Source organism: Salmo salar, chromosome ssa03, assembly GCF_905237065.1.
Source record: "Salmo salar chromosome ssa03, Ssal_v3.1, whole genome shotgun sequence".
NCBI lineage: Eukaryota > Metazoa > Chordata > Actinopteri > Salmoniformes > Salmonidae > Salmo > Salmo salar.
The window spans coordinates 41,348,226-41,367,718 of record NC_059444.1 but is presented as its reverse complement, the minus strand read 5'-3'; the positions used below and the strand labels follow the sequence as shown (position 1 = coordinate 41,367,718).

The following is a 19,493-nucleotide window of genomic DNA, read 5'->3' as shown; positions in this document are numbered from 1 at the left end:
CAGTAGCTACTTTTACTGGGGTGCACAGAACATTAATAGACCGGAACAGCTCAAGGATAGAACTACATACATTGTAAATACAAATAACAGAAATCAAAAAGGTCCTGTACTAATGTAATGTACTTACAGTGTTCTGTCTCTTGAGCATCAGCTTGTTGACGGCCAGGGCCTCAGCGAACTCCAGCTCTGTGATCTCCTGCATCTTCTCAGTGTACCGTCTAAACTGTTCTAAGATCAGGATCTCCACACACCTGGTGGGAGAGAAAGGACAGGGCTTCTTACAGCAAAATACACACAAAATGCTTACTAAAGACTACATCTTAACTTGAGAGATATGCGTATGTAACTACAACTTAAGTGCAAACATCACATCAGTGTATTGGCTGTACATGAAAGTGAGTTTACATGCGTTTCTCACATTCGAATGCCACTAACAATAAAATGTGTTTAAAAAACACCCTAAAATAACTACATCAGCCCTCTTTGTAACATTACTACTACTGTAGTAATGTAGTGTAGTCTCACGTGGTTATCTTGGAGATGTCCTTCATGCTAAGGAAAGGGTCTGTGGTGTCAGGGGATCGCAGGATGCAGGGGGCAAACACTATGGCCAGGGAGTTAGCAGACATCCGGTTGTGCTCTTCCTCCTTTGCCACTCTAGAGGAAGGAAATATGCATCAGTCTGACACAACAGGTCTATTATCATCCTAATACATACTGTAACATGGTTAACCTGTCATGTGGCATAATCAGGGCCCAAAGTTTTTCCTGGTCAAGTGTGATTAGGAAACACTCCGGGACCTAAGGAAAAACTCAAGGCCCAAATCATAACATATGAAAGCCTTTGTATGGAAGATGGTGGATTGCTACTATCAGTCAAGATGAATGGCGATGTACTGTACAGGTTATTGAGTGATGTGAAAACAAGTGATAAGTAGAAAGACCATTATACCCATATACTGTAGATAAAACTGATCCATCGGTCTGCTGCTACCTACCTGACCAGGTGAAAGACCAGCCTCTCCAGCGTGTTGAAGTTAGAAGGGGGGAGGTCGTCCAGTTTCTGGTAGACTGCACGCAGCTGTTCAGATTGCTCTGGCAACTCTGCAGATGAAATGAACAGTGTCAAATACTTTGACATACTGTACTACTAAAGTACTTCAGGTGGCTAATTTAGCTTGATTGGTGTGCAGGGTGGACGAAGGACTATTCCATTAAATCCAGTGTATGGGGCTAAATCCAGTGCACCACAAGTATTTGAAACTGATTTCTCTGCCATTTCTTAATGTAAAACAAATTTAAAAATACTTATTGAACGTCACACCTATGACAACTCAATAAAAAAAATTGCTACGTTGTGCCCTACTGAACACAGCCCACCAGACAAACTCACCCACAGCATGCAGGAAGTCATTGTAGAGGCTGAAGGTAAGGAGGGGCTCAGGCAGCTCTCTGAGCCAGCGTTTCACCAGACCTGTCACCGTGTGGATGGAGTAGTTCTCAAGAGTTGCCCTCTCTGGGTCTGACAACAAATACAATTGTCTTGTGTTTTTTTTGTGGTAAAAATTGTACAAATAAATTGATGAATGTATGAATGAAAAACAGAAACATTACTTTATGGTAAATGCTGTAACTACCAGTATACTACAATAATGCATGAATGTAGTGCCTTTTTGATTGACCAACAATTAGTACAGTTTAATACAACAAAAGGTTTCGTTGATTGTACTAAACCAAAAAGGACATTCAGGGTTAAGGTAGCGGTCTTACTGGTCTCCAGTAGCTGGTGCAGTTCCCTGGCGTGGCAGGCAGAGCCAGACTTGCGGTAGATGCCCTCTGTGTACAGGCCGTTCATCTCCACATGCTCCAGCATCATTTGTATCACCATAGGGATTGGGTAGGTCTTACTGGTCAGAACACACACCTGTACCCCAAAGTGCAGATGGCCAGGTACCCCATCGTCCTAACACACAGACATAGGATGCACACTGGATAAAACAATAGTCCTGACAAACTTTACTTGACAAACTTTAAAAACACGTGACCCATGTAGTGCTGCTTACCAGCCTGGCGCATCGTGTTGAGCAAGCGTTGATTATTTTGGAGAGGCATTTCTTGTGACATATCAATTTGCAAGCTAAAGGACCAAACAAGGGAGACAAGAACACAATGGTAAGAAATGTGGAGTCTGTTCTAATGTTACAATTAGGGGTGCTGGCAGCGAAGCCCCAACAAACCTATTGTTTTTGATGGAATTCCATTTTTTCCTCCACCTTTGTCACAATATCTCAATACCCAATTGGTTATAAAAAATGTATACTTTGGCAATACACGTGCAAGTGACACTTTCTTACGGCATAATTCCATATTCATGTCCCTGGTCTTTTCAATGGGCTTGACGATTATATCATAACATTGGATTAATTTATTTCTGCCGGATGCAGAAATGTTTGCCCATTGAATACCATTCAAAGCCTATAGAACCAACAAGCCAACAACTGCTACTCAGACACCAAAAACAGCACAAATTCTCCCAGAGCTGGCACTCTAATAAGCATTCAAAGTCCAAGGCTCAGCCCCGCTGCACAGTTTAACGTACAACAACAAAACTATAGGAGAGGAGGAAGATTATTTAAGATACTTTTTCAGAAGATGGCCAGGCACCATTGGGGTGCCAGGACAGAGAAGAGCTTGGACTGGGCTGAGCAGGAGCCAAGAGACCTGAGATGGCAGAACGGAGTGCTCGGGTTGGGGTGTAGGGTTTGAGCATAGCCTGAAGGTAGGGAGGGGCAGTTCCTCATGCTGTTACCTAGGTAAGCACCATGGTCTTGTAGTGGATGCGAGCTTTGACTGGAAGCCAGTGGAGATTGTGGAGGACCGGGGTGACATGAGAGGACTTGGGAAGGCTGAAAACCAGGCGGGCTGCAGCATTTTGGATAAATTGCAGGGGTTTGATGGCACATGCAAGTAGCCCAGCCAACATCAAGTTGCAGTAGACGGGAGAGGACAAGGAACTGCACTGCTTCCCATGTGAGTTAGGGTCTTACTCTACCGATGTTGTAGAGCATGAACCTGCAGGAGCTAGTCACTGCTTTTGATGTTTGCAGAGAATGAAAGGGTGTTGTCCAGGGTCACACCAAGTTTCTTTGTACTTTGGGAGGGCGACACTTTGAAGTTGTCAACTGTGATGGAGAGGTCTTTGAGCGGGCAGATCTTCCCCGGAAGGAAGAGCAGTTCCGTCTTGTCGAGTTTGAGCTTGAGTTGGTGTGCCGACATCCAAGTTGAGAGGCAAGTGGAGTGTCCATGGGCAATGTTACCTGTCATTTTTTTCAGCACTGAGCAAATTTCTGGTCTGTTGAACGCAAACTTCAACATTGTGAATATTCTGTGGGCTGGATTTACTGTGAACAACTGGAGTCGCTCACTCCATATATCAACTCCCAGAAATGTATTGGGTAAATCACCAGACTAGACTACCATCAAAAACAATGGAGAAAAATGCATCCCATAACATTTTAATATGGAAATAGCTCTTTTATCATTCAACTTACAGTAGTAGCAAATGTGTGGTGTTCAATGTAGGATCTACATTCCATGAGACTTGCAGGGCTTGACATTAACCTGTTAATCCACTTGTCCTTCAGACAAAGTGACAATGTTGTTTGATGCAAGAAACCACCATACAAAATACAATTCATTATTATTCCCATACCATTACATAGAATCAGACAAATTATGCTACCCTCTGCCTATTGGCTACTTAGTTTATTTAAGACAGACTCAAAATACATCACTGCCCCTTTTAAGACAAAAAAAGCTCTTTATCTGACTCGCTTTTCAAAGATGGCTAGAAATGTACACATTTTGTGCTCTTGTAGGAAGCAACCACTCCCTCGTTGTTGACTAGAAATGAGCTATAACTGGGCTAACTCACTAACTAGCAAATAATATGAATAAATGTGCACAGGAGAACCTCCAGCTCTTGCTTTGATCTAAAAACAAGCACATCTATTTGCGACCGCTCATGCTGTAAACACAGTCCAGTTCAAAGTGAATGGCACAGGTCCATATATGGCAATTTGCATTTAGCCATTGCCATATATGAAAAGGCCTACTGCAGCTCTGATTGGTTTTGGCACACCAGTCTATGTAGATTACGGGCCTGAGTCCTGCCTATCAATGTAATAGCATCCTACTCCAATGTGCTCTGCCTACAAGAAAATCTCTTGCACAGTTAGTTTTGCATACTAAGTCTTGCATAGTTCGTTTTGTTTCAGGATGTTACATTGAAAGTGTCTAATATTGCATTGATTCAAGCACAATTCCCACAGTTGAGAGAAACGTTGATAGTTTTAACTAAAGGGGAAAACTCCAGAAAGTTGAGTGAAGTACAATCTCGTGCTTCTCTGTGCGGGAGGATATTTATTCTGCGTGGCAGAACACAGTAATGGAAGGCTATGAACTCCAATTCCGATGCCGGCCACTGCTATATTTCAAATGGGTCCAGACGAGGAGTGTCGCCCTCCGTAATTACCCCTCATTCTTGCTGGAGGTCCTGTCTGACAGACATGTGAACGGCCCTCCCAGTTGTCCACATATGCCCCTCCCATGGCTGCTTGCGAGCAGGGTGTTTCACCATGTGTGCTGTGCTCAAATCAGGGCCTTGGACACAGACAATACAATAGTCTGATCAGCAATTGTTTTGCTATGTTGAGTTCTGGGCCAGAGCCTATCGATACAGACTCTCACATTGGATTGTGGACACTATTACTACAGCATATCGGCTGGCCACCTGGCCTCTGCTGTAGTGATGCATTCTAGTAGAGAAATAACTACATCATGGGCCCTGCTCCAAGGTGTTTAAAAAATAAATATTGAATCTATTTAGTTATAGAAACATGATACCATCAATTCAAAAACTGTAAAATAACTCCCTACTTAGAACGCAGCAACTTTAGGAATGTAGCTAGCTAGCTACAACAAGTAGATATGTTGCTAGCTAGCACAAGCAGATACAGTAGCTTTATCACTAGCATGTCATTCCGGGACAAGAAGATTTAGCTACCATTTTTCAAATTAATAATTTAAGACTACAAAAATCGATAGGACAATTATTGTAAAGCTAATAGTCATCAAATAAGAAATGACACATTATCCCTGTCAAAAGGCCAAGTTGGAGTGATCTACAGATTGTACACCAGATGATGTGTATAACCCAAGATTTTTGCATCCATTACTGGACGTAACAGGGTTGCCAGTCAAGCAGTGAATTTCAAACACAGATTCAACCACAAAGACCAAAGAGGTTTTCCAATGTCTCGCAAAAAGGGCACCTATTGGTAGATAATGAATATCCCTTTGAGCATTGTGAAGTTATTAATTACACTACAAAGATACAGGCATCCTTCCTAACTCGGTTGCCAGAGAGGAAGGAAACCGTTCAGGGATTTCACCATGAGGCCAATGGTGACTTTAAAACAGAGTTTAATGGCTGTGATAGGAGAACTCAGGATGGATCAACAACAATGTAGTTACTCCATAATACTTACCTAATTGACATAGTGACAAGAAGGAAGCTTGTATATAATAAAAATATTCCAAAACATCAATTCTGTTTGCAACAAGGCACTAAAGTAATACTGCAATTAACTTTTTGTGTTATGTTTGGGGAAAATCCAATACAACACATTACTGAGTACCACTCTCCATATGTTCAAGCATAGTGGTGGCTGCATCATGTTATGGGTATACTTGTAATTGTTAAGGACAGGTTTTGAAAGAAAAATGGAATGGAGCTATGCACAGACAAAATCCTAGAGGAAAACCTGGTTCAATCTGCTTTTTACCAGACACTGGGAGATTAATTCACCTTTCAGCCGGACAACAACCTAAAACACAAGGCCAAATCTACACTGGAGTGGCTGAGTTAGTTTTGACATAAATCTGCTTGAAAATCTGCAGCAAGACCTGGAAATGGTTGTCTAGCAATGATCAACAACCAATTTGACAGAGCTTGAATAATTTTGAAAATAATAATGGGCATGTGTTGCACAACCCAGGAGTGGAAACGCTTAAACTTACCCAGAAAGACTCTCAGCTGTAATCGCTGCTAAAGGTGCTTCTACAAAGTATTGACTCAGGGGTGTGGGTACTTAGGTAAATGACATATTTCTGTATTTCATTTGCAAAAATTTCTAAAGTTGTCATTATGGGGTATTGTGTAAGCGCTGCGTAACTGGCTGCAGGAAGTCAGGCGCAGGAGAGCAAAAATGGGTAACAACTGGAGCACTTTAATAATGCAAAAAGAAGCTGTACCCAGAACAACAAAATACGGGTAAAATAACCCGTCGGAAAACCAGTCAGAAGTACACATGCACTTACAACAAACAATCTCACACAAAGACATGGGGGGAACAGAGGGTTAAATACACGACAAGTAATGAGGGAATGTAAACCAGGTGTGTGGGAAAACAAGACAAAACAAATGGAAAATGAAAGGTGGATCGGCGATGGCTAGAAGACCGGTGACGTCGACCCCCGAATGCTGCCCGAACAAGGAGAGGAACCGAATTCGGCGGAAGTCGTGACATATTGTGTGTAGATGGGTGAAATTTGTATTTATTTAATCAGTCTAACAGAATTTGGAATACAGTCATGGGGTATAAATACTTTCTAAAGGTACTGTATGTGTAGGATATGTTGTAGTTTTTAAATCGCCATTCTAGCATACATGACACACACACATCTTTCTGTCAACGTGCTTTTATTTGGTTTCTATGCAAAGTATATGATTAAATGTTTCCTTAAGCCTGCAGCTAGTTACTTGAAATAAGACACAATCATGCCAAAACAATTTTAATTCAAAGACTAAAGATAGCCAATGTAACACTAGCTTCCTTAGCAGACAAATTGACATTAACAGCTCAAGTTTTCAAGTGAGGCTGTGTTTACATCGTAGAAAAGAAACAGGCCATTGGCTGCCTTCATCACGAGGGGTATGTATGGGAGTTCTGATTGGTTCCAAGTTTAGCAGTTTGGCAAATTTGCCTGAGCTGACAGTGTTGAAATATACTTTTTATGAGAAAATGTTCAAGAATTGAAGCTGCTAACAAATGTTAATCATCAAAAGAATGTATTACTGTCATATACAAAAAATCTGCTCCTCCCTTGATGGGGATTGTTCAGCTTCACGTTTTTCGGCTTTTGGCACACCACCTAATTAGCCTAAAGGACCCATAAGTTCTGCCATATTGGATTTTTCATATCTTCAAATCATCTCATGAGCCCAACATTTGATTTTGACTTGAAATGCAGAATGCATAAAAATCATTCCTGTCTTTACTAATTATGAAAATATCTAAGCAATATGTCAAAGGATGAAAGTTAATGGCAATTATGTGGTGCTGTAATAAGCATTCTAAGGCTCAGCTTCACCACTCCGTTTGACATACAACCATGAAACTTGGTAAATAAGTGCTTCTCATAGTAAGGAACAGAGTTGCCTCAAGGACCCATGAATTCCGGCATAGTGGATTTTCCGCCATCTTAAATTTTTCATGTGTCTTCTTCTCATCAACCGTAAAATACGATTGACTCGAAACTCAGAATGTATGTTCATCATGCCAGTCTTTACTAAGTTTGAAAAAGCTAAGTGGTACAAATTGGCCCATAGGTGATTCTGTAATAAGCATTCAAAGTCTAAGGCCCCACACCCGTTCGACATACAACCACGAAAGTGTATATACATTTTTCTAATCATAAGGAACACATTTTCCTACGTACTAGAGATAGACATGATTAACATTCATTCTGAGTTTGGAGTCCATCAAACCGTTTTGATAAATCCAAAATGGCGGAAAATTCTATTGCGGATCCGCCATATTGAATATTCTGCCATTTAAGATTTATCAAAATATACATTGATTGGATGGACTCAACTCAGAATGTATGTTAATCATGTCTATCTCTAGTATGTTTAAGAAAAGCTAAGCAATATGTCAAGATCAGAGAAAATGTAATCTTTGTGAAAAAATTATTTGCATACTCAATTAAACCCTAAACCCACTTTTCGCTCTATCAACTTAACTTGCACAGTGTTTTCAATTGTTACATGTACACGAGGGATGAGGTATAATTCTTCCATGCTTCAAGCCTGCTCATAAGCCAGAACTCCTTTCATTGCTGCTTGCAGCTACACTACATGACCAAAAGTATGTGGACACCTACTCATCGAACATCTCATTCCAAAATCAGGGGCATTTTGAGTTGGTCCCCCCCTTTGCTGCTCTAACAGCATTCACTCTTCTGGAAAGGCTTTCCACTAGATGTTGGAACATTGCTGCGGGGACTTGCTTCAATTCAGCCATGAGCATTAGTAAGGTCGGGCACTGATGATGGGCGATTAGGCCTGGCTAGCAGTTGGGGTTCCAATTCATCCCAAAGGTGTTCGATGGGGTTGAGGTCAGGGCTCTGTGGAGGCCAGTCAAGTTCTTCCACACAGATACAACACATTATTTCTGTATGGACCTCGCTTTATGCACGGGGGTATTGTCATGCTGAAACAGGAAAGGGCCTACCCTAAACTGTTGCCACAAAGGTGGAAGCACAGAATCGTCTAGAACATGATATAGCATTAAGATTTTCCTTCACTGGAACTAAGGGGCTTAAGGAACCATGAAAAACATTATTCCTCCTCCACCAAACTTTACTGTTGGCACTACGCATTCAGGCAGATAGCGTTCTTTTGGCATCCCAGATTCGTCCGTCGGACTGCCAGATGGTGAAGCGTGATTCATCACTCCAAATGTTGCCAGTGCTCCAGCATCCAATGGCGGTGAGCTTTACACCACTCCAGCCGACGCTTGGCATGGTGATCTTAGGCTTGTGTGCGGCTGCTCTGCCACGGAAACACATTTCATGAAGCTCCCAACGAACAGTTCTTGTGCTGAAGTTGCATCCAGAAGCAGTTTGGAATTCGGTAGTGAGTGTTGCAACCAATGACAGACTATTGTTATGCGCTACACGCTTCAGCACTCGGCGGTCCCATTCTGTGAGATTGTGTGTGGCCTACCACTTTGCGGCTGAGCCATTGTTGTTCCTAGATGTTTCCAATTCACAATAACAGCACTTACAGTTAACGGGGCAGCTTAGCAGGGCAGAAATTTGACAAACTGACTTGTTGGAAATGTGGCATCCTATGACGGTGCCACTTTGAAAGTCACTGTGCTCTTCAGTTCTTCCATTCTACTGCCAATGTTTGTTTATGGAAATTACATGGCTGTGTGCTCGATTTTATACACCTGTGTGGCTGAAATATCCGAATTCACTAATTTGAAGGGGTGTCCACATATACTTTTGTATATATAGTGTATATTTCTGTTGTAATGTTCTCATCTATGTTATAAATATACACTCACCGGCCAGTTTATTAGGTACACCACCTCGTCCACAAAAATGTATCGCTCCTGCAGATTGTCAGGTGGCCGTGGCTTGCTATATAAAGCAGGCAGACAGGCATAAAGTTACTGTTTGATTAAACATTAGAATGGGCAAAACGAGTGATCTAAGCGACTGAGCAAGGTATGATCAAAGTTGCCAGGCGTGCCAGATCCAGAAACGGCTGCTCTCCTGGGCTTTTCACGCGCGGCAGAGTCTAGGGTTTATCGAGAATGGTGCACAAACAGACATAACTGCGCAGTATAACAGTGGTGTACTGTTTTCATGGATGGGCTCTTTCAGCAGATGACCACACCGGATTCCACTCCTATCAGTGGCAGCTCCAGTGGGCACGCAATCACCAAAACTTGACAATTGAGGAGTCGTAAAATATTGCCTGGTCTGACAAATGCTGTTGCGTCATGCTGATGGCAGAGTCAGGATTTGGCGTAAGCAGCATGAGTCCATGGACCAATCCTGCCTGGTGTCAACGGTACAGGCTGGTGGCGGTGGTCTTGGCACACGTTAGGTCCCTTGATACCAATTCAGCAACAAACGTTTCCGACACCTTGTAATCCGAAGAATTCAGGCTGTTCTGGAGGCAAAGAGGGGGGTCTGACCCATTACGAGATGGGTGTACATAATAAACTGGTTATTCTATGTTCTAGTTTTATGTTCTAAGATGGTGAACAACAGACAGTGTTATCTGTAGGCTACTCACCGCTGCACATGTAGGCCTTCTCCATGCCCCAGATGTAGGAACCACACAGGTCACAGGACTGCATGATGTTCACCTGGTACGTACTGAACATGTGATCTAGAGGGCTGTTGGGCTTGAAACAGTATAACACACATCAGATAGGGAGAATGACAGGCAACTGTTAGAATAATTTGTATGTGTTAGAATAATGACTTAAGTGTTCCACTCTGAAATTGTAGGACTGGGTGAAATGTTTGATAATTAGGAGAAGATAAAACCAGGATGTGGGTATATCTGTTAGTATTGTAATACTATGATGTTATATTCTTTAGTAGGGCTGTAAACAGAGTGAAGTTGTAGAGTACATAATAGAAAATCATTAGAGGGTTTCAAACCAAGAGGGTCCCAACGGGGGAGGGGAGGTGAAAGCCTTGAAGAACGTGATAACTTTTATGGTTCTTTGTGGTTAGGGGAAAAGTACTGGTTGTTCGAGAAAGGAGTGGTCTAAAGATAGGAATGTGTGTGTGTATTATAAAAGGACTGAGTCTTCATTTTTTACTTTAGATCCCTCATGAATAAAGATCTTTGAACCTTTTTTATAAAATCTGAGACTTTGCCCAATTATTAGTGAACCCAGGGTCTTACAAACCTAGGGGAACTGGTTAAAGATTAAATGCATGACTGGAATTGAAAATTCCCTTAACAGCAACCTGGGACCTTACTTATCAAAGTTGCGTGCGACAAAAAAAATACTAAACCTTCTGTGCGCCAGTTTCCCCACAAAGGTTGGAATTTATCCATTTTGAACTTGACAGGAAAGTGTGCATATCTCCACGCAAATCTCAGACCTTGTGTACGAACAACTTCTAATGGTTGATCAACTGTATTGGAAGCAAATATTGTTCTTTGGGGGAAATGGTGGTGTTTGATGCACAGGAATTATAATAATGGTAGGCTAATAAAAAACATTACAACGTAGCCCTAATGATAAAAGATGAATTTTCCGTTGGTAAGATAATCGCATAGCAGCATGTCGCCTAATATATTTATTTTACTTTTATTATATGCTGCGTGTTCGGAAAATATTCAGACACCTTGACTTTTTCCACATTTTGTTACGTTACAGCCTTATTTTAAAATGGTATAAATATAATACACACACGCGAAAACAGGTTTTTAGAAATTTGAGCTATTTATTTAAAAAAAGATACATATTTACATAACTACTCAGACCCTTTGCTATGAGACTTGAAATTGAGCTCAGGTGCATCCTGTTTCCATTGGTCATCCTTGAGATGTTTCTACAACTTGATTCGTGTCCACCTGTGGTAAATTCAATTGATTGGACATGATTTGGAAAAGCACACACCTGTCTATATAAGGTCCCATAGTTGACATTGTATGTCAGAGCAAAAACCAAGCCATGAGGTCGAAGGAATTGTCCGTAGAGCTCCGAGATAGGATTGTGTCGAGGCACAGATCTGGGGAAGGGTAACAACACATTTCTGGAGCATTGAAGGTCTCCAAGAACACAGTGGCCTCCATCATTCTTAAATGGATGAAGTTTGGAACCACCAAGACTCTTCCTAGAGCTGGCTGACCAGCCAGTCACTCTGACAGAGCTCCAGAGTTCCTCTGCAGAGGTGGGAGAACCTTCCAGAAGGACAACCATCTCTGCAGCACTCAACCAATCAGCCCTTTATGGTAGGGTGGCCAGACTGAAACTACTCACTCCTCAGTAAAAGGCACATGACAGCCCGCTTGGAGTTGCCAAAAGGCACCTAAAGGACTCTCTGACCATGAGAAACAAGATTTTCTGATCTGATAAAACCAAGTTGAACTCTATGGCTTGAATGCCAAGTGTCACATCTGAAGGAAACCTGGCACCATCCCTACGGTGAAGCATGGTGGTGGCAGCATCATGCCGTGGGGATGTTTTTTAGTGGCATGACTGGGAGACTAGTCAGGATTGAGGGAAAGATGAATGGAGCAAAGTACAGAGATCCTTAATGAAAACCTGCTCCAGAGCGCTCAGGACCCCAGACTGGGGCGAAGGTTCACCTTCCAACAGGACAACGACCCTAAACACACAGCCAAGACAAAGCAGTAGTGGCTTCGGGACAATGTCCAGCCAGAGCCCAGACTTGAACCCGATCGAACATCTCTGAAGAGACCTGAAAAAAGCTGTGCAGCGACGCTCCTCATCCAACCTGACAGAGCTTGAGAGGATCTGCAGAGAAGAATGGGAGAAACTCCCCAAATACAGCTGTGCCAAGCTTGCAGCGTCATACCCAAGAACACTTGAGGCTGTGATCGCTGCCAAAGGTGCTTCAACAAAGTACCGAGTAAAAGGTCTAAATACTTATGTAAATGTGATATTTCAGTAAAAAATAAAAAAAGAAGGCTAAACTTTCTAAACCTGTTTTTGCTTCATCATTATGGGGTATTGTGCGTAGATTGAGGGGGGGGGGGGGGGAAACAATTTAATACAAGGCTGTAACGTAATAAAATGTGGAAACGGTCATGGGGTCTGAACACTTTCCGAATGCACTGTAGGCCTAAATCATACTCATATTGCAGGGCATGTCTCTCCTTTTCTGACATGATTGGTTTATTCCCGCTACACCACAAATATTAGGCTAACATTTATCCATCACTCATTCAATAGCCAACCAATGCTTGAAAGTAAATAGACTGTTAGCAGTATGGGTAGGCTACAGTATTGCTGTGCGATAGGAGGGTGACATAATAGCCTATTTAATCTCAGAGCCTATACTAAGGCAGGATATTGAAACACAATCATGTATTGATAAACAAAATATTGAACAATTCGTATTTTTCATGGAAGTGTGGGCTGTAGGCAGCATTTACTTTTAAATTGTTCAATAGACAATCAATCTTACAGAATGCACAGCCAGTGTTTGACACCCGCTATAGGCAGCATGCTTTTTTATTTAAGTCACTGTAAAAGATGTGTGAAATGTGATCAAATTTGCCATTGCTCTTTCTTTTAAACTGTCATGTCACAGTTCCAACATCTCCAAATCATACAGAAAATGAGGGAGTTTTTGTTACCATAAAAGGTGAATGGAGGGAGTTTCAGGCGGGTTGTAAACGCTTGTTCAAGAGCGTAGAAATCAATGTTGGAAAAAGTACTCAATTGTCATAATTGAGTAAAAGTAAAGATACCTTAATAGAAAATGACTCAAGTAAAAGTCACCCAGTAAAATACTACTTAAGTAAAAGTCTAAAAGTATTTTGTTTTACATTTACTTATGATACTTAAGTATATTTTAGCAATGAAATATACTGAAGTATCAAAAGTAAAAGGATAAATCCTTTCAAATTCCTTATAGTAAGCAAACCAGATGGCACAATTTTCTTTTTTCAATTTATGGCTATCTAGGGGCACACTCCAACACTCAGACACCATTTACAAAAAAGCATTTGTGTTTAGTGAGTCCGCAAGATCAGAGGCAGTTGAGATGACCAGGGATGTTCTCTTGATAAGTGTGTGAATTGGACCATTTTCCTGTCCTGCTAAACATTCTAAATGTAATAAGTACTTTTGGGTGTCAGGGAAAATGTATGGGGTAAAAGGTAAATAATTTTCTTAAGGAATGTAGTGAAGTAAGTTGTCAAAAATATAAAAAGTAAAGTACAGATATCATAAGTACTTAAGTAACACTTTAAAGTATTTTTACTCCACTGCTAGAAATATAGTATGGCTCTGATTTATCAATGAAAATGTGTATATGTTGCGTGCGACAGTTTGATAAATCCCAATCATTTGTTGTGCATGCAAATCCTAGAATCTCCACATACGCCAGAATTTAGTGAGAAATCCATGCATTGTTAACAAATGAGGACTCCGGACCATTAATCTGGGTTTACTTTAGAGTGCTATTCAGAGGTTATTATCATACAATTTAACTTACACATTTGCTCTTTTTCCCTCTCATCTTTGTCTTTTTCATGGTCTGCAACACATTGAAAAGTAGACATGGAACAACTGCACTTCTTAAAATTACATACACAGCTCTTAAACTTTCAAAAGTGTATTCTGCTCACAAACAATGTAAAACAACTGTTGCGAGTGTGTGTGCGTGCATGTGTATGTCTTTGTGTGTGTGTAATGTGCGTTTGTCTGACTCTATTCAGAATTACCTTGACCGGCCCAGCCTCCGCTCGTTTGATCTCTCCCCGTATGAAGCCATCCAGGACGGACTGGAACAGGTTGACCACCGACTGGACCTCAGTCTGCTGCTTGGCTTCGGCAAGACTGGACACCCGGTTCTGGTAGCCCTTCATCAAGCCCTTGTAGCTGATGTGGGGCTTCTGTTTGGAGAGGACACATGGGAGAGGAGGACAGGGTTAATGAAGAGTGTGGGGGTGATTTGATGTACAGTATAGCATATCCCAAATCTTTACATCCGTCTCGGGCAGTGAATGCCAATCTATTTTAAAACCAGTTTCAAGACACCCTTTCGAACTTGGTTAATTACCCCCATGCATAGTTCCTTATCAAAATACCTAGAGCTCCATAAAACCATCTCTGTGTTCAAGGTGCCCAGATCAGTCCGGTGGATATACTTGTATACTCACCGAGACGGAGTACATGCCCTTGATGGTCTCTCTGAACTGCATGGTGGCTGTGAGGAAGATGCTCTCTGTCGCTGACAGCTCCTTCGCCCTTGTACGCAGCTCATTTACCTGGAGAGATGGTGGGTGTGAAGTTACATGGATTTTTTTTACATAAAAAAAAAAAATCTTTATTTAACTAAGTCAGTTAAGAACAAATTCTTATTTATGGATCTCTACATGTATCATTATCTATCATTCAAAATGGCCCTGACTACACGTTCAGATTCTCTGACCAGAACTGGTAAGTCGGTATGTTATAAAGACGCACTGCAAGAACATGCAAGTAACCAAGCATGTGAAGGAAAAAGTTAGTGCACTAACTCTATAGACGCCTACGGCGCCATGTCTCAGAGTTATTAGTACACATGTGAGTGTGTCAATGAGTGAGTGAGAAAGATGGTGAATGTATGACAGGGCGATCTTAGTCAGTCAATAACTGCTCTTGAAAAACTCTGAAGACTAAAACACATCCTAATAAACCAATAGGCATATATACAATACTAAGATATTCCTGGTTTGTTCCTTTGTATTTACAAAACTCAGATTTTTTATAAAACAATATGCAGTTGCAATAGGGCTAACTCCTAAGCCTGATGTGAATACCAGGTGAGTGAGAGACACGTGAGTGCAAGACAGGTATCCCACCTGGTTCCCCAGGAACTCGTCCAGGTTTCGGAGCTCGTTGGTGTTGGTGATCTCCCGTTCCAGAGAAGCATTCCACTTCTCTGAAACTCTCGAGGCTGGGCTGATCCTGATGGTGGGGTTATGAGGCTGCCCGCTGCCCTCGCTCGACAAGGGGTAGGAGTATGGAGAGATGGCTGTAGGTAAGGGAAGGATGTGTGTGTGTGCTTTTAGATAGAGGGGACATGTGGTTGACATTATACCATTGACCACTAGATGGTAGTAAAGAGACACGATTTGAAAGGCACTAAAAAATGTATCAGTCATAGGGCTCTATTTTAACAAACCTAATGCAATGTTAAATCTAAATGGTAACGCTACAAGTCCAGGGGTGTGTCAGAAATAAAACATGTTGCCATCACAGTCTTCCCCCACGAGGGGGCAGTACAAAAAAATAAAAAATAAAATGCATGAAATGGTATGAAATGTATGCATTCACTACTGTAAGTCACTTTGGATAAGAGCGTCTGCTAAATGACTAAAATGTAAATGTAATTATCGGTGCACGAAAGGGCTGGGTTTTGATGAATAAACAAGGTGTGTCGAGGCTTGGCCCCTCACCGGCCAATCAGAACGTGCTCCATGGCAAAATATGTGGTTGTTTCAGATTGTGTGTTTACAATCTTTTATGTATTGCCTTGGAATCAACTCTAATTTCAATGTAAGTCCGTTAAAGTTTGTTAAATGGCTTTCAGAAACTAAATGTAGACCTATCCCCTCTTTGCTAAATAGGTTAACTTGAACCCATTTGCAGACCATATTGTTCTAAGTAACTGTGTCTTCAATAGCATTCACACTGAAACAGGGTCTAGGCTTACTGTATATTTCATTATGGCTGAGCATGGACATGCCAAACATGGTCAATAAGCAAGATTAAATTAATTATTGTTACGGCCTAAAAATAACTAATTCTAATCAAAACAACAACTTGTTTTAAATAGGCTATGTCACACTTACAGGCACCATCATTTCTCCCCGTGGGCATATAATATTAAAAACAACACACTATGGAGGGTTATTACGCACATCCAAAATGGACCTGCATGGCTAAAATAATGTGGGACTGCCTACAATGCATAGATAAAAAGGTTAATTTCAGCTCACTGTTTTATTCCTCTCAAACGTGATATTTTAATAAAGCTTTGGTGATTAAGATTTACTTCCAAGTGGTCTCAGGAGTTAAACCCTTTATCAACAGTCTTGACTACTTCCAGATTACATTGGGCAGACAAAAACAACCTTAATTGAGAGGAGGGGATGCTATGCTTGGTTTTTTATCAAATAAACCGAAAATGGGGAAAAAACATTTTAGCCATTTAGCAGACGCTCTTATCCAGAGCAACTTACAGTAGTGAATGCATACATTTCATACCATACATTTTTTTCTGTGCTGTCCCCCCGTGGGAATCGAACCCACAACCCTGGCGTTGCAAACACCATGCGTTGCAAACACCATGCTCTACCAACTGAGCTACAGGGAAGGCTAAATTGCATACTAATGTGCGTTTGACACTAGCGCCACCTTAACGCCAGCCTAAAATAGAGCCCTAAAGCTGGAAGGCACAGTGAGCAGTTTACTGTAGGGGGCAGGACTACAGTACCTCCTTTTTCAGATTGTGTATTCTCATTAGTCCGCTTCCCGTACTCAGGTGGCTGAGAGTCTCTATTGGGCCATTTCTTCATAAACTTACTGAAAAAGCCAAGCCTGTGGAACACAAAAGGATAACATTTAACCATGACAAAGAACATAGTGTCATCTCCATTCAAAATACAGGAAATAACTAAAAAACAAATCAATTATGGTTTACAGCCTCCTTACAGCCTCCCGCCTTTACCTCTCAGGTGTGGTCGGCTGGGATTGGCTGTAGTCTTTGATGATTGAGCTCTCATTGGTACTCCTGGCTGGGAGGCTGAACCTTCCAACATCTGTGGTAATATCTGAAGATTTCTGAAACTGAGGGAAAACAATTAGGGAACATCTAAGATTGTATGACATGAGACAACAACCATGCTGGGGGCAAATCAGATACATAATTATTAACCAGTAACATGTGGGGAATGATGGTGCCTAGAAAGTAAGAAAGTATTGAGAACAGATGTCATGCCATTTCCCCAGTGTCTGTAGGTGTAGTACTAGCGCAAAACTCCCATGCCCAGCCACACCAGTTAGTTCGTTAGTTCCAATGATGTGTATAAACCCTAGATGACTGTAGGGAGGGATATTTTGAAGCCAGTGCGCAGCCATTTTTGTGCAGACATTTTTCCTCCATTGTAAAAAATATTTTAGAAGTTATAGAATGTCTACATTCGTTTTTGAGAGTCCTTAGTTGCTACATACATTTTTGGACTTATAAATGAATGATAAACCCACTGATTCTTTATGTTTTTTTTGTTGTTGAAGAATATACCTTATAAATACCTCCTTGAGCTTAGATCAACTGTCATACCCCCCTTTTTTTTTACTTCAATGTTTGTAAACAAGTTAAATGTAAACAAACACTGTACATCCTCAAAACATGGTTAAAAAAATAATTACCCTCCGCCTTTTTACCAAAACAAAGGCCGGGTGGCCGCTAAGTTATTGTTTTAGCTGCGGATTTCTAGCTTTAAAGCATTCTTTAAAATTATATTATGTGAAATGAACAGAAAAATAAACAAAAAATATATTTCAACATTTTTCTTAAAGTATCATTTTTAGAGAGTACTAATGCTACTGTCCCCAATTCAACAAAGAAATACTTAAATACAGGTATTTTGTCCTTGAAACATTTGATTGAAATACTGTAGAATTCCATTCATTCCTATGGAGGACTGCTCCTTCTGAGGAGTACCAATATGGAGGCCAATGGCTTCAAAGCCGCTCATTGGCCAACACATAGCATAATCAATCAAGGGTTTATATACATCATTGGTTAGTACCCATTCCCCAGCAGGAACGCCTGTCTGCCTGCAGCCGCCACACCCATAGCCAAGTTCAGTCTCTCCCCCTTCCTGCTCCCTGAATAGCGCTCTCTTACAAGAATCTCCCACCATGGACGTCAAAGGAATGGACTGAGGTAAAGGAATATGGTGGAAACTCCCTCTTAACCCATGTTTACACCTTCAGCAGCATCATGAGCCTAGCCAATTGAGGGCAGCAATGAACATCACAGACTAAAATATTAGTTATCATTGTGTATCTTGATTGGCACAAACCTGTGTGCTATATGAGAGGCTATAGTTTGTAGAACACAACAATTATTATCTCTCTCTACCAAGAGGGAATACACACAAGGACAACTGGGGAACTAGTCCCATTACTACTCACATAACATTGAACTTGTATCACTGGGATGTGAACTGTACGTGGTTTTGATGGTGTTGCCTAAACATTGTGACAAAAAATGTCAGAAACAAGCTGCAGCAACCAGAGAGCCATCCAGCCACTGTGTTTAGGTGGCAGAGGATGGTTCATGGTTGTGACTAGCTCTGTTTTCTGGGTCTTTCCCTGGCCTGAAGAAGAGAAGCCAGTATATAGAACCCGCAGAACACTGTAGAACATTGCAGACCCATCCAGCCAGGGACTGTGAGACGAGCGGAGATGAGACCCTGTCTTAACATACACAAAGCCTGCAGTGCATGCACAGCAAGAGTCAGTCAGCGTGCAGTGCCAGTGCCAGGACCCGTAGTAGTTTTCCATAGTCAGGCCGGTTGATACCTGGACCTCAGGTTTGCGTGGATGGATGTTGACCTCTGACTGGTTGGACTGGCCCATGCCACTGACCCCTGGTGAGGGGCTCATGGGGGGGAGGGGAAAGCTCCAAAACTCGCTCTCCTGGGAACCCTTAAGGTTAAACATCAGTCCGCTGCGGGCGTAGGCTAACCGCCGCTTGTGATTGGGCCGCTTGCGGGATCGCACCCTGACCTATGGTGGCCAGGAAAGGTAAAGAGGCACTGGTGAGTTGAGGGACTGAGAGACCCCTCACTGTGTTCAGTAGGAGCAAAATTGGAAAAATACATTTTGAAACAGGTGGTAGCATTTAGAATTTTCTTA

The 19,493-nt window shown here is 41.6% G+C and overlaps 1 protein-coding gene across 11 annotated transcripts in view; it reads right to left on the bottom strand.

The window, feature by feature from the left end:
• Positions 1 to 19,493, bottom strand: part of LOC106600513 (unconventional myosin-IXb) — an 80,891-nt gene that overhangs the window by 10,011 nt on the left and 51,387 nt on the right. For 10 of the 11 annotated variants that reach the window (XM_014191933.2, XM_014191930.2, XM_014191929.2 and 7 more), the window contains 14 exons: positions 19,158 to 19,364; positions 17,296 to 17,414; positions 17,062 to 17,165; positions 15,425 to 15,597; positions 14,741 to 14,848; positions 14,303 to 14,473; positions 14,074 to 14,115; positions 10,157 to 10,268; positions 2,064 to 2,137; positions 1,771 to 1,963; positions 1,394 to 1,522; positions 999 to 1,104; positions 526 to 657; positions 128 to 251 (listed from right to left, as the gene is read on the bottom strand). In XM_014191933.2, coding sequence (XP_014047408.1) covers positions 128 to 251; positions 526 to 657; positions 999 to 1,104; positions 1,394 to 1,522; positions 1,771 to 1,963; positions 2,064 to 2,137; positions 10,157 to 10,268; positions 14,074 to 14,115; positions 14,303 to 14,473; positions 14,741 to 14,848; positions 15,425 to 15,597; positions 17,062 to 17,165; positions 17,296 to 17,414; positions 19,158 to 19,364 — 1,794 coding nt within the window. The remainder of the gene's footprint in view (positions 1 to 127; positions 252 to 525; positions 658 to 998; positions 1,105 to 1,393; positions 1,523 to 1,770; positions 1,964 to 2,063; positions 2,138 to 10,156; positions 10,269 to 14,073; positions 14,116 to 14,302; positions 14,474 to 14,740; positions 14,849 to 15,424; positions 15,598 to 17,061; positions 17,166 to 17,295; positions 17,415 to 19,157; positions 19,365 to 19,493) is intronic. The other variant, XM_014191934.2, reaches the window with a different exon arrangement.